Source organism: Pan paniscus, chromosome 10 (assembly GCF_029289425.2).
Source record: "Pan paniscus chromosome 10, NHGRI_mPanPan1-v2.0_pri, whole genome shotgun sequence".
Lineage (NCBI taxonomy): Eukaryota > Metazoa > Chordata > Mammalia > Primates > Hominidae > Pan > Pan paniscus.
Genome location: NC_073259.2, coordinates 31,643,092 through 31,667,266, shown reverse-complemented (window position 1 = coordinate 31,667,266; position 24,175 = coordinate 31,643,092). Strand labels below are relative to the sequence as shown.

The following is a 24,175-nucleotide window of genomic DNA, read 5'->3' as shown; positions in this document are numbered from 1 at the left end:
ATAAGTGATCTGGAGTTATAAAAAATACCTGATAGGAATCTTGATAACCAAGGAAAGGAAAAATGAAGCAGAAATAAAATTGGGCCCCTGTGGTTCAGTCTAGCAGGGGCGGAAAGGGGGCTTGCTGAGCTGAGGAGGGAGCTGGCTCCGCAAACTGGCCCCAAATACAGAGGGCCTTATTTCTCCAAGAGACCAAAATGGGGCTAAAGGCAACAGCACAGTCTTTGAGTGGAGGCTGGAAAGAAGGGTGAAATTAAGAAGAATCCTAGCTCTACGGAGGGCCTGTCACTGGCCAAGAAGGGGTGTGGCACAGAGAACATCTGGAGTTTTGGGCTGCCAGCCTGTGCTGGGCTGTCTGAGTTACAGAACAGGAGATGTGTGCTGGACTGGGACTGGGAGAATTGCTGAGAAAGAAGAATGTGAGGAGAGCCTGGGCTCCAGTGCGTTTGAGTTAACAAATCCTATCCTTCTCCACTGAACTCTTTCAGGACAGTATAAAAAAGTTTAATGGCAAACTTCACTAAGCAAGAGGATGGGGGACCTGGCTGGGAACATTTTCCTTATGCTGGGGGAGAGGCTGCACTCTATGCTGTTAGGCAGAAAAAACCAGGTACTGTAGGCTAGAGGGGAGTCAAAACATCCCCTACACTCAACCCACACCTCCAGAGAACAGGCCTGTGCTCGACTGGTGGTGAGGGCCTCTCTTGGAATTCAGTTCTTGGCCAGAAATCCCTGCCTTAGACTGGGGAAGGTTTGAGAGAAGCTCAGCAAACCTGGCGGCTGCTCTTTGGGTTTGGCAAACTCGAGATTTTTCCAGCGCCTTGTGTTCAGCGAAACTGAAAATGTGTTTGGCTAGAAACCCTTCACTAATTTTTAAACCCCTGTGATTTTTTTTTTTAAACATAAATTTGATCCACATGTTTTTGATTTATTTCTATTTAACTCATCAAATCGAATTAGGAGCCACAATGATGAATGGGAACAACGCTGATTTCCAAGAAGATTTTTGAGCCCTTTTTCTCAGAATTCAAACACATTCCACCCCCAGCCCCCTACAACTGTTAAAACTACCAGACTGAGCTGGGTTTGAAATTTAGAACCCAAATGTGAAATAAAGATCCACGCCTGGCAAAGACAGAACATAGCAGGGGAATGTTCTTACAGAGTCACAGAAAGAAGGTGGGCCCAAGATGGGATAATGAGAGAGGAAGTGGGTCAGTTATTCTTCCTTAGGTGGTTTCAGTATGTTAATCGAGCTTTCTAGGCTCCCAACAGAGGCCACTTCTCATGGGAATGCTTTTGTCACTACCACCCAGGGAAAGGGGGTTCCTGCTCCAAAAATTGTGGACAGGGGGTTCCTTGTACCTATTTTTTTTCCCTTGTGTTCTCCTCCATAGTAGCCAATTCAAGCTGCTCTTCCGCTTCCCTTCTAACAGTTCCACCCCCTCCCCCCGCCACCCCTTCCTGGCTCTGGTGGAGGCCTCTCCATCTGGAAACATTTAACATGTACAACAATTTTAATCTTGTGCAAGAGAATCTTAGACACACTACATACCCATTAAGCTAAATTATAGGTGCACAGTGTTACGTTGCACAATTCTGTCTGGTCTCGGTTTGCACACACAACAAAGGCCATTACTGTCTTTCCCAATTACCCTTTCTACTATACCATCATTTTCCACAACTTCAATCTGAGGCCAATAGTATTTCTCTGGGAAACTCTGGCCCCCAAGGTCCCAAGACAAAGTTGCTCTCTTAGGTTTAAGGCAAATGCACCCTCATCAGAGCCCCTTGAACCAGTACTTGGTAGGTCCCTAAACACTGACCAAATAAATTTCCTTGAATTTGGCTTCTCTCCCCTACAGACCCTGATCTAATTAAATAGACCTGGGTACAAGTACCAGCTTGCTACTTATTAACTATATAACTTTGGGGGTTATTTTACTTTCCTTGGTTCCAATTTCCCAATCTGTAAATTGGGTATAATAACTATACTTACCTCACAGTGTTGTTGTGAAGATTAAATGAGATGTGTCCTGTAAAAACCTTAATTTGTTGCATGGAGATAGGGAGGTATTGGTCAAGGGATACCAAGTTTCAGTTAAACAGGAGGAATAAGTTTTAGAGATCTATTGCATGGCATCATGACCACAGTTAATAATAATGTATATTTTAAAATTGTTAAGAGTAGATTTTAAAAGTTCTCACCACAAAAAATGATAACTATATGAAGTGATGAATATGTTAATTAGCTTAGTCATTCCATAATGTAAACATATATCAAAACATTACACTATATCCCATCGATATACATAATTATTTGTCAATTAAAAATAAACTTGGTATGTTGTCTCACCCAGACTAAGTAGTTAATAACAATTAGTTTTATTATTATTGAAACTGCCACACTTTATTCAACTCTAGAACTTTTCTAAGAGCATTTAAATTTTTGCAGACGTTGACAGTTTCATTCTAAATTCTCTCCACTCCCACGAATGCTGAAGTGACCAACTCAGTGTCCTACAAACCAGTATCATTCAGCGAGGTGACATAAGGTTTCTCACCAATTGCCTGGGATTCTTACTGAATTCTCAGGGACTCTTCCATGCAGGCCCAAGTTTTAAACCTACAGTCCCTTCCTGAGATCTGCAGTAGCAGAGAGATTGGCAGATCTAAAATCTAATGCATACAGAGCACTGTCCTTCAAGCCAAGTGGAGCTGCTGCTTCTCATTTTATATAAAAAGTAAATGTGAGAGAGGGAAGTGGAGAAGGAGGTTTTTACTTTGCTTTAAGGAGCAAAATCAAGACCTTTACGGATGCTTTTTGGAAAGTAGAAAGGTGAAGGCAACATTTAAGTTATCTGACAAATGCCTCTCTTGTAAGGGGGAGAATAGAAAAGTCCACGAGTCCAGTTACAAGCCCTGTGCTCAATGGCATTCAAAAAGAGAGTTGGAGGTCCGACATTTATTGCTCTTCTCTGGTGAGAAGTAGTTTTAGCAGTAATTCACGGATCCTGATGTTGGGAAGGAATCCACCAGCTTCTAGGGGGGACTTTGGACACCTAATGTAGTCATGGTCTTCATTATGCAGAATTGCTATGAGGACTCAAGAGAGAACACTTGCAGAATTTTGACAAATGGTAATTATTATTTCTACCGAGCTGACCTCACTTGAAATCCTGGGTGATACCAGGAAATGTGTGTATCTTCCATGCCCAACATTTATTAGAGTTTTCTCTTTCAGTGGCTTCTTAGTCCCTTTTATCTACATGTACTATGGATGCCAGCCCAGCTCTAAAAAACCCTAAGGAAACCACTCCCTGCTCACAGCTCCGCCAAAGTGGTGGGTCTAGGTGACTGTTTGTGCCCATAAAGGGTACTGAAGTGGACACACAATCTGAAGGGACAAATACACAGGCTGGGAAGTCACTTTAGTCTGATATAAAAGGTGAACTGGGCCAACCAGACTCCTCTCTGGAAATGTGGAATTGGGAGAGTGAGAAACTGGGCTGATTGGTAGCAGAGCCATAAAGAATGTGGTTGGCCACATCAGTGGCAGAACTCCATGTGAGGGCTGAGAGCTTTCTGCTGTGGAGGCTTTGCAGGGCTGCCTTGATTTCAAAACCACTTTCCCATAAAGCCTGGCTGTTCAATCATTCTGCTCATGGACACCATAAATATCTCTTCTAATATTATTACTATTGTTTTTTTGAGTTAGCGTCTCACTCTGCCGCCCAGGCTGGAGTGTCATGGCACAATCATGGCTCACTGCAACTTCGAGCTCCTGGGCTCAAGCAATCCTCTCACCTCAGCCTTCTGAGTAGCTGGGGCAGGCATGTGCCACCCCATCCAACTAATTTTTTACTTTTTGTAGGAACAAGGGTCCTGCTATGTTGCCCATGCTGGTCTCAAGCGATCCTCCTGCCTTAGCCGCCCAAAGTGCTGGGATTACAGGTATAAGCCACCATAGCCGGCCTTCTTGCAGTACTTTTTTTTTTTTTTTGAGTTAGCTCTAGTAAGTTTCTGTTTCCTCTGACCAAAATAGTCTTTGTTAAAACAGCACCTGCTCTTGGGAAGTACATGCAAATAGAGTTATGTCTAAATGTTCTGAACATTTCCAGTCCAAGGAATTATTTTAATGCTTAATTACAGGCAAGCTGCAGTGGCTGACGCCTGCAATCCCAGCACTTTGGGAGGCCGAGGCAGGTGGATCACTATAGCTCAGGAGTTCAACACCAGCCTGGCCAACATGGTGAAACGCTGTCTCCACTAAAAATACAAAAATTAGCCAGGCATGGTGGTGCCCACCTGTAATCCCAGCTACTTGGGAGGCTGAGGCAGGAGAATCACTTGAATCTGGGAGGTGGAGGGTGCAGTGAGCCAACATTGCACCACTGCACTCCAGCCTGGGCAACAGAGTGAGACTCCATCTCAAAAAAAAAAAAAAAAAAAAAGAAACAAAAAACCTTAATTACACATTGTAGTAAATGCTATTGGTTCCTGACTTACGCCTTCCTGATTTCCTTCTACTATCGAAATTGGGAGAGTTAAAACTCTTGCTCTCCCAAACTCCCTTGCAGCTAGAAGGTCATGTAACACAGTTCTGGCCAATGAGAGGCAAGTGAATATCTGTTGGGACAGAGGCTGCCCCTCCTTTCCATCTTTGCATAGAAATGTCAGGCTTGGACCTACTGCCACCACCTTGTAACCATGAAGGGAAAGTCAAAGAAATGCAGAGACGCTACAGCCCTGACACAGTGGAGGTGCTGAACCAACGCCAGCAGCCACCAGATTTCAGCCTTCTTACTGGGTGAGAAAAATTTACCTTTAAACTCTTAGGCTGTTGCAAAAGTAATTAAAAATGGCAAAAACTGTAATTACTTTTGCACCAACCTAATACTATCGGTTAGACTTTTCCATAATTTGGAAGCAAAAAAATTTCTAAACGATATATCCAGAAAGTCAACATAGAAATTGATACTGTTTCCTATATGGTAAGACGCATGATTTTTTTTAAACCAAATATATGACCAACTTGTTTGTAAATTAACTTCTCTAAACATCAGCTGAATGACAGAAGCTCTTCAGGTAATTAGTCTAACGAGGGGATAAGGTATACATAAATAACTATGATCAGGCCGGGTGTGGTAGCTCACACCTATAATCTCAGCACTTAGGGAGGCTGAGATGGGTGGATCACTTGAGGTCAGGAGTTCAACACCAGCCTAACCAACATAGAGAAACCCTGTCTCTACTAAAAATACAAAAATTAGCTGGGTATGGTGGTGTGTGCCTGTAGTCCCAGCTACTCGGGAGGGTGAGACAGGAGAATCACTTGAGCCCAGGAGACAGAAGTTGCAGTTAGCCGATATCATGCCACTACACTCCAGCCTGGGTGACAGAGCGAGACTTTGTCTCAAAATACAAAACAAAACAAAACAACTGTGACCGAAGGCAGACAGTGAAAACACTGTTAAGTGGAAGGTGCTCTATGTATATCCCAAGTAGGGAGAGACATTACTTCTGGTTGGGCAAGGAAGAAATCAGGGAAATCTCCATAAAAAAGCATCTAAGCTAAACTCCAGAGAAAAAAAGAATTTGGATGTTTGGAGTTGGGGAGAAAGGGCATTCTTGGCAAAAGGAATAGTTTAAGCAAATATGGGAAACCTAAGGTCATGTAAGGGAAACAGCAAGTTCATTTTGGCTGGTGCAGGAGAACAAAGATCAGAGAAGTCCAGACCAAATTATGATAAGCCTTGAACACCAAGTGAATGGGAGTCTGAGCTTTACTTTCCATGCCTGGGCTGCCATTGAAGGTTTCTGAGCAATTAGGAGTCAGTTTTTAAGGAAAATTTACCTGACTGCAATAAGTAGCATGGATTGGCAGACTTAGAAAATGTCAGGAGGAGGCTGTGCAGCCATCTGGGTAAGAGGTGATGAAGGTGTGAACCAGAAGAGTCAAAGTGAGAATGGAGTGGGAAAAAGACACAGACGTGAGAGATACAGTGGAAGTACATATAACACAAGTTGGCTACTGTCTGGATATGGGGTGTGAGTCACAGGAGGAATAACGCCAAAAATGTTTTATTGCACAAAATATAAACAAAAACCTCATGCGGTACCTCTGGAGCTGAAGACAGGAATGGTTTAATGTAGATGTTGGAGTCATGCACCTTCAGGTCATGGTCCCCAAGTCCCCTGGTCACTCCAATAGTTGCCATTACCCGGGCCTAGGAGTATAAGCAGAGGGTCATCAGAAACACGCACACAGTGAAAGCATCCCATTCCAGTGCAGCTGCCTGGGCTAGGAACAACCAAACAATTTTCCAGTTCCTCCTGCCCAGATATGTTTCCGGGCCCCTTGCTGCTAACATATGTGGATAGCTCTTACCAAGAAAGGGCTCACCAAAATCACTTCTGTATTTGAGGAGTGCTTTTTCTATACATTATCTTAAGCTTGACAGGTTGCTGCTGTTTCTTTTCAGCTTTCTTTTTTTGGAGACTGGAAGGAAGGATGTCCAATAAACTAACTCCAATGCATGCGTGACGTCTACAGCTGCAGAAATCAGTTCATATCAAACCCAATAGGATTGATCGATCCATCCATCCATCCATCCATCCACCCACCCATCCACACACCCACCCATCTTTCTGTTACATATCCACTGTACAAGTATTTGCTCAACAACAGCTATGTCCTTAGTCCTGTGATATGTACTAGTAAAAGATGTAAAAAATCAGAAATAGCTCTTGCCCTCCCAGAGTTCACCTATTATGTTTTATGGCTGGAGAAAAGAAACTTACCAACTCTATAACCTATCCTGCTAAGATCTCCACAAATTCCCTCTGGGTGGAAAGGAACAAAATGTCACCAGTGCTGTGACATAGCTACACAGAGGCCTCAGGGCTGAGACCTCATCCTGAACTGTTTTTGAATGGTGTAAGGAAGTAACACTATTACACCAATGCCTACACAGTCAGCTTAAATATCTCCTGTTATGCTGAAGATCTGATTTACCCAAACATTTATTAGGTGCCTACTATGTACTTACATCATGTGTTGGGGACACAAATGTCTAAGGCCTCGTCCCTACTACAAAGAAACTTGGGGCCACGTGCGGTGGCTCTTGCCTGTAATCCCAGCACTTTGGGAGGCTGAGGCAGGTGGATCACTTGAGGTCAGGAGTTTGAGACCAGCCTGGCTGACATGGTGAAACCCCATCTCTATGAAAAATACAAAATTTAGCTAGGCATGGTGGTGGGCACCTGTAATCCCAGCTGCTTGGAGGCTGAGGCATGAGAATCACTTGAACCTGGAAGGTGGAGGTTGCAGTGAATTGAGATCATGCCACTGCAGTCTAGCCTGGGTGACACAGTGAGACTCAGTCTCAAACAAACAAACAAATAAAAAACCAAAAAGAAACTTGGTAAGGGAGATAAGAGGGATATGTCTAATTAATAACACATAAAATATGGTTAAGTACTGAAAAACACATAGACAATGGGTTATGCAAGTTTAGAGGAGGTAAAAATTCTACTGAGAAGGCTCCACGGAGGAGGTGGCACTTAGCACAGAAAGGTGGATTGCATCAAGACAGGCGACACAGAGGGATGGAGTGAAAGTCATCCTGGGTGGAAGAAAGCAGTGTCCTAACCCTTAATCATAAAAAATATATCCGGTGTAGTGAAATGGTTCAAAGACCTGAGCTTGAATCCTCACTCTATTACCTGGGTGATAAGAGTAATTACCTCCTATGAGTGGGGATGAAGTAAATAAATGCTAAGAAACACTGCAATTTAATATATTGTCTTCATCCTCATCCTAGACTGTCAACAGGGCTGTGAATTTTGAAGCTAGCCTTGGTTCAGAAGGTAGGCAGAGTTCACATTAAGCAGAAACGAAACCATGACACCTTTTTGAGGGCAAGGGTCAGAGGGGATAAAGACACGAGACACAGCCGGACACAGTAGCTCACATGTGTAATCCCAGCACTTTGGGAGGCCAAGGCAGGAGGATCACTTGAGCCCAGGAGTTTGAGACCAGCCAGGGCAACGTGGTGAAACCTCCTGACTACAAAAAATACAAAAATTAGCCAGTGTGGTGGCACGCGCCTGTAGTCCCAGCTACTCAGGAGGCTGAAGTGGGAGGATCACCTGATCCTGGGATGTCGAGCCTGACGTGAGCCGAGATTGTGCCACCGTACTCCAGCCTGATGCCATGTCTCAAAAAAAAAAAAAAGTGATGCAAAGCAAAGCCTGGGGCCCTCTGCCCTGCTGGGAGGCTGGACTGGCTCCCTTCTAGCCAAGAAGTGCTCAACTCTAAATGTGAAAAATTCTGAGTCCCTTGTGGCTCTCTTGCTCTCCTCCCTGAAATGGCAGCTTCTCTGTGTGCTCTTTCCAGCCAAAGAAATCTGATGTTTCTGCTAGTGACTGACCTTGTTTACGAAGTATCCAGGTGTTACCCACACCAGTCTTTAAAAGCATCTGAAGAAAGAAAATGAGAAGTAATGGCCACAGAAGTACTCTGAAATTTCTGCGTAGGTGTACGTGGAGAAGAAAGAGAAAATCCCAGTCCAGGATCTAGAAGGAGCTCCAAGAACTCATGGAGTCCTCAGACAGGGGTGGTATCTACCAACAAAAGCAAAATGGAGACATGGTGGCTTTTAAATAGGCCAACAGGTACACGGACAGAACTTGCCACCTGCCCATCGCAAGACCATCAAGCTTAAATTACCTGAAATGCTTGAGGAACATGATGTTTTGGTGAATTGAACTTTATACTAAAATTAGAAAACTCTTGCTCCTTCAAATCTTACTGCTATAAACTTCCAAGAATACATCATTCCATTTTCCTACTGTACTAAGGAAAGTATACTGAACATAACTGAACAGCTTATTTAATACTTATGCATTTATGTCAGGTACCAGGCTAGACAGGAACTAGAGATACAGGGGTAACAGAATGTGTTCCTGAGTTTACTGGAACTCACTGGATATTAAAGGGTAATACAGAGAATCTCAGCCCCACAAAGAAATGGAGCTGCAGGCATAGGTCATTGGGCTGAATGATACTCATTAATGGTGCCCATTGTACCAAAAGGCACAAATATTTATATCAGAACAGTGCCTATTAGCCCTGACATGATTCTTAACCAGAGACTGTGATCTGAAAGGTGTTCATTTTCATGAATGGGGTATGTTCGTTTAAAAAATGATTCCTACATGGATCAGATATTTGTGTTTGGTATTCCTCCTTCTGTTGAGATGTCTTTTTGCACTGAAATCACTGCTGGTCTACACCGAGCCCAAAACCTAATCATGTTTGTTCTCTTGCTTTTGCTCTTTCTGACACACACACACACACACACAAACACACACACACACACTCTCTCTCTCTCTCGCACACACACACACACACACTCTGCCCATGGAAGGCATCCTTTGGTTTTCTTCTGAGTCATTTCTTCTTGATAAAAACTATCGTATCGAATGCTGGAAAAAACATCAGTTGAAGACTCTTCTCAATGTGACCACATTTTTCACTTGGAATGCTTCACACCGAGTTGAAATGTATTAGCGTTCCGAGGAAGAATGCAATGATTCAGAAGGTGTTTGTTCTTACTAGGAAATAGATTCCAAGCTTCTTGCTCTCCACTCCAGGATTTCAACCTCCTCCAGGCCTCTGCTCAGAGACCACTTTAGGATCCATAGCTTTTCTTTGGTTCGACAACGTGCTGGATTCTGACTGGAACCCTGGGAGCTGATGATGGTCTTTGTTACCTTAGTCTGGGCTCTGGTTGCTGTGACCCTATAGTCTAATTACAGTGACGCTTTGGACTCTCTTCCATGGGGCAAGTGGCAAACAGACTTGCAAAGTCTGGACTTCCATGGTGGAGTCTGAGACCGGGCGAAGCAGACAGAAAGCCAAGGCACCACATCCGCGGCTGCCCCTCACTTGGCTGCGTGATCTGCCTGAGCTGTTTTAACCTCACAGTCCCAGCTGCCTCGTCTGCCAGATGGATATAACACAGCCAGCTTGACCTGCCTCCTTGCTCGTTGTCAGATATAAATGAGATGATGTGTGTGAAAGTGGTTCATGTTTAAACACTGTAAAAAGTTATTCAAATGGATTGGGAAGGGGGACTTTATTTTCACAAAATTGGCTGGAGTCCCTTGTGCTCACCGCCCACCTCCCACCCCCACTACTCCTTGGACCCTGAAGACAGGAGGCCTGAAGGATGATGGATGGGATATGCTTTCAAGCTGTCAAGGCTATAAAATCACAAGCTGCTGAGTGGAACACACGGACTGCCATGGGCTATGTGGAGCGAAGGCGGGACAGAGCCCTGTCCTCTCTACCCAGGGGAAGCACACGTGCCTACCTTCTTGCCTTCTCCATATATAAGGGGGAACTTCAAGTCCTCATCCTCAATGGTTTTGTATGCCCTGTAGGGGATAAACAACATTTTTAAAAAGGTTTGCACTCAATTAGTGACCTGCTGCCCTGACACCGACTGCTAGGGATTTCATTTTCCCTGAGACCCCATCCACTCACCACACTGACTACGTCTTTCTTTATAGGGAGTTGTTCTCCCTACAGAATTGTGTGTGTGTGTCTTTTACCAAACCAGAAAATACTGTCTTTATATGCTTGAAGAGGGAGGAAATAAGTTGGCATATGCATAATTAGCAAAAAGGGGAGATGAGTTTCTGGCCTTAGGGTCTGTGTAATAATGAAGTGACCCAGCAACAGTATTCTCATCACGAATCCAAAACTGTGAGAAACAGCAGAGCTCAGAGATGAATGGAGTGTGAAACTGCTTCGAGAGCCAGTTCTCACCTTCAGGGGTTGTTTATACCAAAACAGCCTTGTACTGGGATGGCTAGGGAAGAAATCTTTCGAGCCTGTTTGTCCTCTATATAATATGCAAGGTTGGTAAAACATTCTTTGTTTCACAATAGCTTTTAAATAGCCACTCAATACACAGAAAGAACCTTCAGTTTATGCCTCAATGGTTTATTCCAGATAGGGTCCTCCAGTGCCACGGCCTGCACAGCGGAGGCGGGTAAGATGAAAGGGATAGAGCTGATGAAGACCATGTCTTGCAATTTTGCTTATAACCAAGTTAAAAAACAAACAAGCGAACAAACAATTGTTAGCCCAGTTACAGCTGTTTATCACCTTGAGCATGTAGCTTCACCTTTTTCAGTCTCAGTTTCCTCATCTGTACAATGAGGCTAATACACAGGATACAAAGAGCTCAGTACAGAGCCTGCACTTAGTAAGAGCCCACTTAGTGGCAGTTATTACTAATACTTAGTAGATAATTAACACTTACATGGCATACCGGTTCCCCTTTCTGCAAATTGGGGATAACACTGCTGATAACTTCAAAGTTATTTAAAAGACTAAGTAAAAGATAGGGTAGGTTCTGCTGAATTAGGTGCTATAAGTAGATGCTTTTCTACAATAACGTTTCCTGAGTGCATTAAAAATCCTAATTTATTAAATGGCCTGCCATTCCTGGACATATCTAGGCTGCTTGGGAGTGAGTCTGAAATCAAATTTATGGAAGCTCTTGAGGTACAAAAGAATGTAACTAATTTAAAAAGCATGCAACCCCAAAGTTAAAGCAGGTCCATCCTCAGAAAGTTACTTGGTAAGGTGTCCTTCCCATGGGGTGGAGAATCAGTGAGGTTTTGGCACCAGATGTGCCTGAGCTGGAGTTCAGCAATGCCTTTGGTATAGCCCTGCACAAGTAGATGTGCTCTCAGGCCCTCAGGATCCTCATTAATCAATTAGGGCAAAATCTGGGGCTCATTCGTGAGATTATTGCAAAGATTAAAATAGGGAAATGAATGTGGAGAGCTTAGGAGGTACTTAGCACTGTGCCTGGCAAAACAAATGCTGCTGCTGTTGAGTGAGCTGAGAGGTATTCTAGGAATTGAATTTTCAAAAAAGGAAATATACTGTTTCCTTCCCCCAAATCTACCAAATTAACACAAAGTGGAAATAACCACTTTGATGTTTTTACATACTCACATGAGCTATTTTAAACACTGTGGTATATGAGTTTGGGGGGGAACAAATAAAGCTATTATTAGAAGAATTTGGATTTTTTAAAGCTTTCCAGGTGATTCCAATGTGCAGCCAAGGTTGAGATCCACTACTATACACCAAGCATCAATTAACTAACATTCAAAATGATTCAGCAATTAGCCCCTTATCAGCTTGACCCTTAAGACAACAGACTACATGGCTCAAGGGAGAGGAGGAAAATGGCCTGAGAAAGGCCCTGAGATGAGCGTGAACAGGGATTGAGGACCCCATGTGGAGAGTGAGGAGACAGGCCCGCACAGAGAGGATGCAGCAGTGGAGACCAGATGTAGAAAGGGGCTGGGCCTTGAGATCCAGGCACAGGAGGAGCCTGGATCTGGTGTAGAAGAGTTGGGTCTATGACTATACATTCACAGGAATTAAATAGAGGTGGAAGGCTAGAATTAAATAGAGGCAGAAGGCTGCAGCTCTAGAACCAATGACTGGGTATTACCTAGAGCTTAATAGAGACAGGCCAAGAGCACTCTTAACAGGCTTAGAGAAGTAGTAAGAAAACTGCTCTATCACAAGCCGGGTCATTGAATTCTCACATGGCAGAGTGTTGCAGGAGCACGAAGTCCATGTCCCACAACTCTGAAAGACACACACTTAGAGTTGTTACCCACAGGACCGAACCAAATGCAAATTTTAATATTATATGTTAGCTTCTGCTTATCTTCAGGAACAACAGAACATTAGAAATAGAAACAATGGTGGAAAAGGAAGGTTTATTCTGCCCCGCCAGCGTCGGTTTTCAATCAACTATGAGCACTCCCTCTCCCCCAGCAACTAACGACAAGGGGGAATAGCACCAATGAGGAGGAAAAGTACAACACCTTCTCCCCCTCCATCTTTCTGAATCCTAAGCACAGATCATCATATAAAGTTAAGTGGACTTCCATCCATAGTTACAAAGCCTTGAGTAATAAAGTATAAAATATAGTACTCAAGAATTAAAACTGGCAACTTGATTAGAGTCTGTATAAATTAATAATAGCTAATAGTAATCACAGCAGCTATGATTTACTGAGCATCTTCTACATGCCAGACACCAGGCTCTGTGCTGACTTATAGTATCTAAAATCTCTCAATGGCCTTATAATGTCCTGTCTTACAGAGGTGAGAACTGAGCCCAGAGAGGTTAAGTTACTCCTTCCAGATCAAAAAGGTGGAGTGGCCTTAAAACCGGACTTGGACTTTTCCAGAAAACATGACAAAGAAATGTGATATCAGGACTTAGCTTTGGGAATTTCTCATTCTAGTCCGAGTCTGAAACGAGACCATTATTGTCCACTCTCTTCGGGTGACCAGCTGATATCTGATGAAGAAAAGAAGACTTTTGGCAAAAGAGGAAGGGGAATTTTCTGTGTGAGTGGCAAAAGAACAAAAGGGGTCATGTTTGTACAAAACTAGTGGCTACTACGGTACTGGGTCTACAGAGAAGAAGAGAGGAAAGTCAGCAGAAGGGATGGTCTGTGTTCTTTTTTTTTTTTTTTTTTTTTGAGACGGAGTCTCGCTCTGTTGACCAGGCTGGAGTGCAATGGTGCGATCTCGGCTCACTGCAACTTCTGCCTCCCAGGTCCAAGCGATTCTCCTGCCTTAGCCTCCCAAGTAGCTGGGATTACAGGCAAGTGCCACCGTGCCCAGCTAATTTTTGTAGAGATACGGTTTCACCATGTTGACCAGGCTGGTCCCGAACTCCTGACCTCAGGTGATCTGCCCACCTCGGCCTCCCAAAATGCTGGGATTGATTCATGTTCTTAGACCTGCAGCTGCTTTTCTGGCCATCTCGCCAGAAATGAGTGACCACAGAGTCAACCAAGCCCCCTCCCACAGAGAACAGACTTTCCTCAAACTGCTCTCAGTTTAAGGAGGTCATCCAAGTTCTGGCCCACTTGAAAGGCCTGTCTGTTTTATATTATAGTCCATGTCAAGGCTATAGGCTTGAATTTATGCTTCCAGCTTGTCCTTGGCTTCCTTCTTTCTCATTTGGGGGAAGATAGGAGAGTGAAGCTTGAGAGCTCCAAGACATGAAGGTACTTTGGATTTGAGATGAATAGAGAGTGTCTAGTCATAGAACCAATTCTTCTACACCACATCCTAAGATTTTTGAAATCCTAATTAAATTTTTAAGAACTAGCACCCCAAACAAATCACTCGCTAGTTTTACAATAATATGACTGACCAGAGATTATATTATTTGTTACGAGTTGGCAAAACTGAAAGGCTTAGGAAAGATTTTCTAGACAAACTCTTATTAATATTTTGGGCCAATTCCTTAATGAGTATTTATGAGGCCAACTGAATCATTTTTTTAGATGAGAAAAAAAATGCAAGGCTTAAAAGGGTTGCTAAATTCTTGGCTTTCCTGAACTGAGAGGCATTATTCTCAGAAGTTTCCATTAAATACTTTTTTAAAGTAATAGTTTCCTTTGTAATGTTGATTGTGCAAAGCTGTGAAAAAAAAAAAAGCCACTGTTGGTTTGGACCTCCTGGAAGGAGCAGTTCAGCAATAAGACTGAAATGCCACCAAGTCAGCTGTACCCCAAGTGTAGGAATCCCTTCTACAATACACCTAACCTTGGTTCCTGGCCTCTCCTGAATGGACTGCCATAGAAAGTCACTGTCCTAGGAGTTTAACGGTACTTAATGTCAGCCCATTCCATTGGAGAACAGCTCTGGGAAATTCTTTCTTAAACTGACCCAAACCCATTGGCCCATCTGGAAAAACATGAAATAAATCCAGACTATTTTCTGCTTGAGAGCTCTTCAATTGTTTAAAGAGAACTATCTCAAAGTTTCCTTTTCCTTAGTTCTTTCAACTGTTCTTCACAGGACCTGGAGGATCCTAACCACTCTAGTCCCCATGCATCCAACAAACAGTAACTGAGCACTGAATACTGTGGTAGTGGCCCTCTAGGGTCTTTCTGGTTGCCCAGTGTCCTCAAAAAATGGTACCCGGAACTGAAAACACTTAAGATGTGGTCCAAATAAGAAAAAAAATTATTACTTCTTTTGATTTGGGCCTTGCATTTTTTAAAAATTAACAAAGCTATTTCCATTTTGTGTATTTTTTTTTAGGGTTACATATGGAGACTCTGAATGAAAACAAATGAAAAACCCTAGTCCACAAGAAAAAAGACCTGAGAATGTTTTTTTTGGCTCATGGTCTCCTCTAGTTTATAATGACACACACAATAGATATTTTACCCTGAAGGGAGGACTCCATTGCCCTTATTAATTTTATCTTGTTAGTTTTAGTCCATTGTTCCAACTCACTGACAACTTCCTGAATTCAGATCCTTCCATCCAAAATATCAGCTGTCTATGCTATATCATGTTAAATTTGATAAGCAGCCCTGCCATCTTCATCCAGATCACTGAAAAAATTGCTAAGCGGAATCATTAGAGACCTTCCTACTGGCCAAGCTAACCACACAAGGGGGGTGGCAACATTTCAGGCATGTGAAGGAAGGTTTGTGCAATTCAAAAACATCAAATTCAGCAGTATTCTTTTTCATGAAAATGAAGAACCTATCAATTTCCTTTTTATTTTTTATTTTTATTTATTTATTTTTTTGAGATGGAGTTTCATTCTTGTTGCCCAAGCTTAGGTGCAATGGTGCGATCTTGGCTCACTGCAACCTCTACCTCCTGGGTTCAAATGATTCTCCTGCCTCAGCATCCCGAGTAGCTGGGATTACAGGCGTGCGCCACTACCCCCAGCTAATTTTTTGTATTTTTAGTAGAAACGGGATTTCATCATGTTAGCCAGGCTGGTATTGAACTCCTGACCTCAGGTCATACACCTGCCTTGGCCTCCCAAAGTGCTGGGATTACAGGCGTAAGCCACTACACCGGGCAATTTCCTTTTCAATACAAAAAACAGATGGTATAAAGCTCGGCAGAATCTTGTCTGGTGGAGAAGCACAGAAGACAGACTCAACAGTAGAGGGTGGACAATGAGCTATTAATGTTTAAAGAGGAGGTGTTTAGGATTTAAAAAGGCTGTCAACACTGATCCAGATAGACACTGTCCTCATGGATTTCAACTCTCCTGGAATAGCTCTTGGGCTATCTACGAAGCAACTTAACTGAACCATTATCCACTCAGTATTTCTCCATCTTGTCCAAAAGGCTAAGAGAAGAAACAATTCAATTTCTTACAAACTCAGAATATATCTATGTATACAGTATTCACCCAATCTAGGAACCTTACCCAACAAGAACAGATTACTAATTGAGCCTGCCTTATTGAACCTAAGCTGGCTCTCCTGATCATACCACCTCCAGTGGACGACATTCCTTCAAATCCCTCTTGCTCCTAAGGCACATGAGTGATGCTTATAGTTCCTACATCAACCCCATCCTTCTAGGCTGAGGGTCTCTCACTGCCCTTCTGTCAGCCCCTCCATCTGCCTCATATCCCCCTCCCTTACCCACCAGCCTTTCAGGACATTCTCCCACCTGCCCCGATGACTTCAGCCTAGGTTCAGATTGCTTTTCCACTCTTTCCCAGGATGTCATTCTCAGCATTTTCTTAGAATTTGGTGGTGCTTTTGGATTCCTCACTTTAAAACTCCTAGCTCACTTCCTGCTGACCTTTGTCTCTGTTCCCCATCATCACCCTGGTCATGTGGCCTGCAGCAAGAACACCCCCACCTCTGAGATCCCAATTCTGAATCATTTTTCCTCTCTCACTCCCTTGTTGAGGCTCTCAGGCCAGTTTCTCTCCTTGGTCCTGCTATTCTTCCTACCTTATGGCTAAACATGTTCCTGATCCTGTCTCCACCTGTGGCAAAGCTTTTTGATACTTTTCTTTGCTAGAACTTGTCACCTTCTCAATTTTTCAGTAACACAACAAGGATTGAGTATTTTGTCTATTAACATTATGCCAAATACTGTCATCTCTACCTTTCAAACAAACCCAGAATCCTCAGATTTCAACACCTTCCCTGCTGTCAGAGCCCTAGCACCATAGTTTCTTGCCTACATTATTGGGACGGATCCATCAGGCCTCTGTGCAATGATCTAGGCAAGAGGCGATGGTGCTAGGATGATGTCACCAGGCGGATGGCAGTGAGAGTGTTGAAAACTGTTCTGATTTTCCCTTACTCCTGTTCTCAGAGCAACTGGAGTAATTATTTTAGAATGTCAGGTCATGTCATTACCCTACTGAAACCCATCAAAGGTTTTCTATTGCGATCTAAATAAAAGCCAAGTAACCAGATGGTCTTCTTTAACATTGTTCCTGTCCCCCAAATTTCCTAGTCCCCTTTCCTGCTTTATTTTTTTTCCATAGCATCTACCACCACCTAACAGTTAAAGAATTTTACTTCCTTACTATGGTTATTTTTTCTACTGCTTCTTCATGCCCTTTAAGTTCTATGGGGATAGATTTTTGTTTTGCTACCTATGGCATCTCCTATACCTACAAGAGTGCTCAACATATAATGGGTACCCAATAAATATTTGGTTAAGCAAGCAAATTAATACTACCTTCCCTATGCAGAGGCTTTATTCGTATTTTCTTGTTCCATAATATATTTGCAAAACAAAAGCAAAGAGTCTCCTTGTTCGGCTGCTTTCTATGTCTGACTATGCTGTTCCGGCTGATGCTCACTCACAAGCACCCCTTTCCCACCTTCGCCCTAGTGGGCTAGGTGCTGTCCTTACAGGCTCAGACATTCTCTATGAACATCTGAATTTGAGATCCCCATGCAGCCACACCGAAGCGCTTTTACCCTAATGAGCAGCAGTTATAGGACTTCTCCACCATAAACATACTTTGTCTTTGTGGCAATTTTATACATCCCTTCAGTAAAGCTTTGCTCACACTGTCCTCATAGCTGGGAGGCCTGCTAGCAAATCTCCCACATTTCTCTTTTAATCCACAAGCATCACTCTCCACCTTAAAGTTCTCCACTGAATTCCCGTCATCTTAAAATACAATCCAATGATGAGGCCCTCCATGATCTGGCCTTTGCACTCTGACATCTTCGATCACTCTGCTACGCCTCGTAACAATGACTTTCTTGTTTGTTTTTTGACACACCAGGGGGCCTGGTCCTTCCTTCTGTCTGGGCCATTCTTCCCTTTGATCCTGCCATGCTGGCTCCTGGACATCACTTGGAAAGGCCTCCCCTGACCACTCATCTACAAGTCTGGCGTTCTCTGCTCCTGCTCATCCTGCTTCAGTGCTTCAAGCACGATCTGAAATGCTCTTATTAATTTGTTTACCTTCTGTCCCCACATCCTGCACATTAGCTCCATAAAGGCACAGACTTTCTTCCTATGTACCTGTCTATCTTTGTATTTACAATTGTGTAGGCACATGGTAGACATAAAGTAGACACTAGCTAAATGGATGAATGAATGAACGAAGGCTGGTATGTCTCCCTTAGCATGTCAGTTTCCCTCTAAAGATATCCTCCATTCACTCTGCCTTAATAGCTAGCTTTTCTATGGCTAACATTCATGGCTGGGTTCCCATTGGTGATACCTCTGACATATGTTTACCTACTTATATTAAAATTTCAAGTTCCCCTTTATTATTAGTATATATACAAATAGTTATAAAATCATAAAAAATAACATTTATGATTCTCTTGTCTATTCCTTTCTCAGTTCCTTAGTACCACGTCCGAATGGCAGTTTTTTTGTCACAGCTATTCACCAGTGTATATGGTGTTACCAAGACAATTTTCTAACTTGGTTTAAAGGCAAGTTCCTCCTTTAAAGTTCTTCCTAGTCTTTGCTGGATTCCTCCATTTCCAGGAAGAGCCCCTACTCTGATTGCTTAACCCATGGGCCAGGAACCTAGAGTTCACACTTTGGCATCATCAACATAAATCACTTCCCACGATCTCCCTTCTCTTCTAAGTCATGACCTTGAGCTACAGAGAGAGAGAGAGAGAGAGAGAGAGAGAGAAATACCACTTGTTTCCCTAACTCTTAATTCCCTTAGTAAGACTTCAAAGTCATTTAAGAGGAACGTGATCCCCTCTGGGGGGTATAACAGGACCCTCTCCCTTCGGGGACAGCATAATCTCAACAATTCACTTGTGCAGCTCCAATGACACACACCAGTGAGTCACATTCTTCCACTAACCTCTAGACATTGCCTTGGCTGCCTCTTCTCCCCTGGGGATCTTCCTTCCTGGAGTCTCTCTTCCCTCCTGGCAGAGCCCACTGTGGTATTAAAGCACACCAGGCTTGGAGTCAGAGGTTCTGAAGTCACATCTCAATCGTCATGTGAACTGGCTGTATGAACCTGGGAAAATCCCTCAGACCTCACTGAATCTGCCTCTTCAACTGGACACTTCATAGGATGTTTGCAAGGATTAAGGGCAAACATGTCTGGGAACATCCTTTGTGAAGGATAAGGTGCTATTTAGCCATCAGTTGCGGCTATTAAGGTCTTTGGAGCCTCATTCTTTCTTCCATGCAGATGTGGAGCTAACAGGCAACCGTAAGCAGGAAGACACAGCACATCCCCATAGGAAAAACCACTTCCTGCTGAGCAATCAAGCCACCTAATTCATACTTTTTCTACTGTAAGCATGAAGGAGCATACCCGTGCAACTTTATCCAGAACAGTCCATTGTTCTCCTCTAAAATGAGGACTCAGATACTCAGAAGGATGACTCAGAGATAATAATCTAAAGAAGGTATAGCTGGGTTAGATTGAAATAGTCATAAAAGGAGGCCTTTTTTTTTTTTTTTCCTTAGCTGGGAGCTCAGTGCCCCTCCAGGAGGGAGGAGAAAGCCACAGGCAGCCTTGTTTTCTTCTCATTACTGTACTGGCCCGGCAGAGGCACATTCCACAGGGGCTGGTTGGGTTTGGGAGGAGGCCGGAGCACAGAAACATCTTCGGTCCCCCTTCTTGCCTTCCTATAACAAAATCTCAGCAGTAGCTTAAATCTCAGGAGGCCTGGGATGAAACACCACCCAGGCCTGGCTGGACAGGAACAGACATAAGCCTGGAGCCCAAATGCTACTTGTGGCTTTTAAGAGCTTGGCATGACCCCAGTTAAGCAATTCCGGAATCCACAGAGGCTCTCCCTTGACTCCCCTCTCCCCACACCCACTCTCCTGAGACCTTCCTGCAAAAAGCAATGCAGGATTGGCAACCACCTTGTGCTTCCTTTTTTTCTGCCAGCCATCTGTATTTCCAAAGGAATCAGGCCCTAAGTCTAACCACAGTGCTCAGTAAATGGAGGCTGCTTTCTGATCCTTCAAGCAGCCTTACAGCAGGCAGCCAGCTCTTCCCCCCTCACTACATGAAAAAGAGAGAAAGCGTGTGTGTGTGTGTGTGTGTGTGTGTGTGTGTGTGTTCTTTAAGGCAACACAAGAAGAGTTTGATGTTTGGTTAGCTCTTACTATTATATTTTAAATGTCATCTTTTAGAGTCTTTTTTTCCCGGTTTCTAAGATTCACTTTGCCTTTGGATGGAAACTGCTTGCTGGAAAGACAGAGCTGCACTGTGAAGGAGAGTGAATCTGAGGCACGCTTAACAACAGCAGGCTCAAGTCAGAGTTGTGGAGCAAGGATCAGTCCCCAGGGTGAGTCTGAAGAGGCTGCGAAACACCCTCTATCCAGCTGGGAGTTTTGGGGCTTAGAATGTTTGGAGATGGACCCAACATCTCGCCCCAGGCTCATCATTGTATAGCAGGCTTTAAGTATGTATAAATCTAGTTTTGGGGGTCATATTTTGGCTCATTGGGTTCCTGAATTTATGTGTTGGAAGATATTTTCAGTAGGTATCTGAATGACATGATCCCTGGGAAAGTTACCCTGTGGGATGGAGGCTCTCCAAACAAATGCTACCTTGTATTCTTTCTTTGGTCCTTGGAGTGTTCTTTAAATTAGTTGAAGCCTATAGGCCTTAAGGTGTGAACAACCTGATAGACTTCTGCTAATATAGTGCAAGTTAGATTCAGGCACAAATAGTACCTTTGAATTGTGAGTGTGATTAATATTTGGTGATAAACAGAAGAGGGCTGGTAGCAGCCTAGCTTGTGCATACCTGGCTACCACCTGCTCATCTCCTTAGCCACAAGAAAGGCTGCTGGCTTTTTTTCTCCATGAAAACTCTCCATAATGGGGCCCAAGCTCTGGTCCCCGACAATGCAACTGCCCTGGAGGAAATCACCTGATTGGTAGGGTTAACCAACAGTCCCTAGGAAAATGCCTACCTCCCCACTTCTCCCCATCAGCACGCCTGAGCCAGACCCTGCCTGGAGTTCTGAGAGTAGTAAACATTTCTCTCTTTTGGCCTAAAGATTCTTCTTCTCACCAGGCCTATGGAAAATAGCAAGAGGCAACAGAGATTGCTCTCATTTTGCTGGTCAATGTTCTTTGGGAGACTCTACCAGGTTACAGCAGAGGTTTCACCAGTGGTAAGAAATATATCAATCCTGTTAACCCAACATATGCACAAACACACTGCAAAAAACAATATTTACCCTAACTATGTGATATACACTGATATTTTCTTTCTATCCTGTGCTATTCAATTTGTTTAAAATGCTGCTCTCCATATACTAAACTGATTTCACAATCCTGTGAATGGGTCCCTACCCACAGCTCAAAGTTTGGTAGAAGAACAGAACCTGCTCTAAGTAGCTTCCAAATTAGGAGCTCAGGCTTTGACCAGATAAAAACAATGGGTTCTATTGGATTCATTTGCAAGTATTTACTGAGCACCTAGTAGGTGCCGGGCACTGGCACAGGTGCTGGGTATATGGAGTAGAATAAAGTAAACAAAGTGAAAGTCACCTTTTGATTCGTAGGCCAAGTTCAGCAGCAGAAAAGGATGCACTTGGAAAAAAATTATTCAATCAGTATTTTTTAAAAAAGTAATCATGTGTATGTATAAAACAGAACTAATAATATTTCAGGATAAAACATTATGAATGACTCTTAAGGAAATTCCAGATTTGGAAATTATTTCTGATTCAGTATCCACTTGGTGTGCATTCACACTTGGCTGTAACAGCTTCATATTCTAATCAATAACATTTAGCTCTCTCCACCGATATGAATCAGAGACCCTTACTTCATAAGCACACAAATGTGGAGTGATTTCAGCTTTCTCAGGGACCATTTATTCTGAAATAAACATGAATTTCATTGACATTCCCTTTATACTTTATGAGATCAAGTCAATATATACAAATCAGGATATGAACAAAATGGACCCCATAGCTACAAATGGTGGGGTGAAAATAGCAAACAGATTATTAATTACAAAGAGGGTTTCTGCTGCACAGGCAGTTCCTCTGTGTCGGCCCTTACGGCTTTCCCTCACGAAGCTTCTCCCACTCTGCTCAGATGGATATTCATATCATGGAGCAGAGTCCTGCAGTGTCCCCTGGGAGAAGCCACATGCAGGGACTTTAACCTATGCTACATCATTTCAAGGCTTTCCACCCAAGTGCCTTTGAACTGATAACATTACACAGTGCAGAGCTCAAGTATCAGTACTTTGAGTCTTCTGTTTTATCTTTAAAAACCATGAGAGTTTTGCACAAGCCTACACATGAAGTCCTTCTACCTCACTCCCAAAATTTTCAGGTGAAATAGAGGCTTATCTTGTAGCTTCCCATACTCTTCTGAAATCTTCTACTAACCCCCATATTATTCAGGCCGCCAAGGCAAGAAGCGCAGGCCTGAGTAACAGCTGTCGATATTTACCAATGGGAGGAATACCACACTCTTAGCTCCTGCATCCAGGTGGCCCCGTTGTTTCAGAGGATGGAGAGCAAAGGCAGCCATTGTTAAATTTTCTGCTGTCACCTCACGCCCAGCAGTTAACGGATTTTCACATACCCCAATGTTTATTATGCAATCTTTTTGTTCCAGGCACTAAGGATTTATATTTTTAAAAACTTACATAATCCTCACTGTAACACTGTAAGCTAGATAGAAACATTATCCTCATTACACAAATAAGAAAATGGAGGCATAAGAGAGGTCATATATCTGGGAGGAAATAGGGGTCAAGCTCACTTCAGGTCTGTCCCAACTGTTACACTCTTAACCACGCTTCTCTGTGCCTCTGTGAAGAGCTAGGAATCTGCATAAATGCCACAAAATGGCATGAGATGCAAAAGAATGTTTAATTATTAATTCTCTTCCTAAAATTAAATTGTAAAAAAAAAAATTTAAGCTCGTCTTCACATTCTAGGTTTTTATAATGGTCAGTCGCATAGAAGTTAAAACATACCAGTACTCCTAGGGTTGAAAACTAGGGTTGTCTCTTAACAATACTGCAGATGTACAAGATCACTATAGAATTAGATTTAACCTGAGCTTTGGCGTTCAAAGTGCTCAGGTGCAATAAACTCAGACTCCACATTTTCATACCTAGGTGCCCAGTTTTCCATAGGGTGATCCAATGTGACCCAGAGGATCAGGCCTTGGGGATGGGGTGTGTAGCATTTACTGAAGATGAGCAGGAATCAGAAACCATTAAGTTAAACGCCCTGGGCAGCATGGTCTCCTGACCTATCCCATGTATTTATACTATGTGTGAAGCCTGGACTATCCAGGTTATGGGCACAAAAAGGAAAAAGAGGAGGCCTAATTTGACCCTGACCCACCGTTGCACCTGAAGGCTTTACCATCCCTTATCAGCCACTGCCAGTCCAGTCTACTGGCACCTTATGAACAGTCACTGGCTCACTGCAGGTGGACAAAGACATTCCCAAGCAATAGCAAGGGGATAACCAGGGGCAAAGACCACCAGCAGCCCAGGAGTCACAATACTTTGACAGCCCAGGCTGCCCAGCGCTCTTTAACCGACCACTTCTGCAAACTGTTATTCATATCCATTGTAACAAACTCTAGGGCTGCCCAAAGTCAATGTTTAAGGATATACAGCAATCGCCTGGGGTGCTTATTAAAAAATGCAGAATCCATAGAGATTCTAATTCAGCAGATAAAATAGACCCTGAAATGTTTTCAGTAATTGCCCCAGATGACAAAGCTTCAATGTAGGTAAACCTTTGTCTATTAGTTTTGTATGAAACTGTAATCATCCATATATGGCCCTGTCCTGACACTAGACTGTAA

At 43.2% G+C, this 24,175-nt stretch overlaps 1 protein-coding gene across 3 annotated transcripts in view; it reads right to left on the bottom strand.

Moving 5' to 3' along the window:
* PPM1H (protein phosphatase, Mg2+/Mn2+ dependent 1H) overlaps nucleotides 1–24,175 on the bottom strand; it is a 289,690-nt gene that overhangs the window by 39,433 nt on the left and 226,082 nt on the right. For all 3 annotated transcript variants that reach the window (XM_008978449.4, XM_034935524.3, XM_034935525.3), the window contains exons 7-8: nucleotides 10,383–10,446; nucleotides 6,123–6,230 (exon numbers count right to left, since the gene is read on the bottom strand). In XM_008978449.4, the coding sequence (XP_008976697.3) occupies nucleotides 6,123–6,230; nucleotides 10,383–10,446 (172 nt within the window). The remainder of the gene's footprint in view (nucleotides 1–6,122; nucleotides 6,231–10,382; nucleotides 10,447–24,175) is intronic.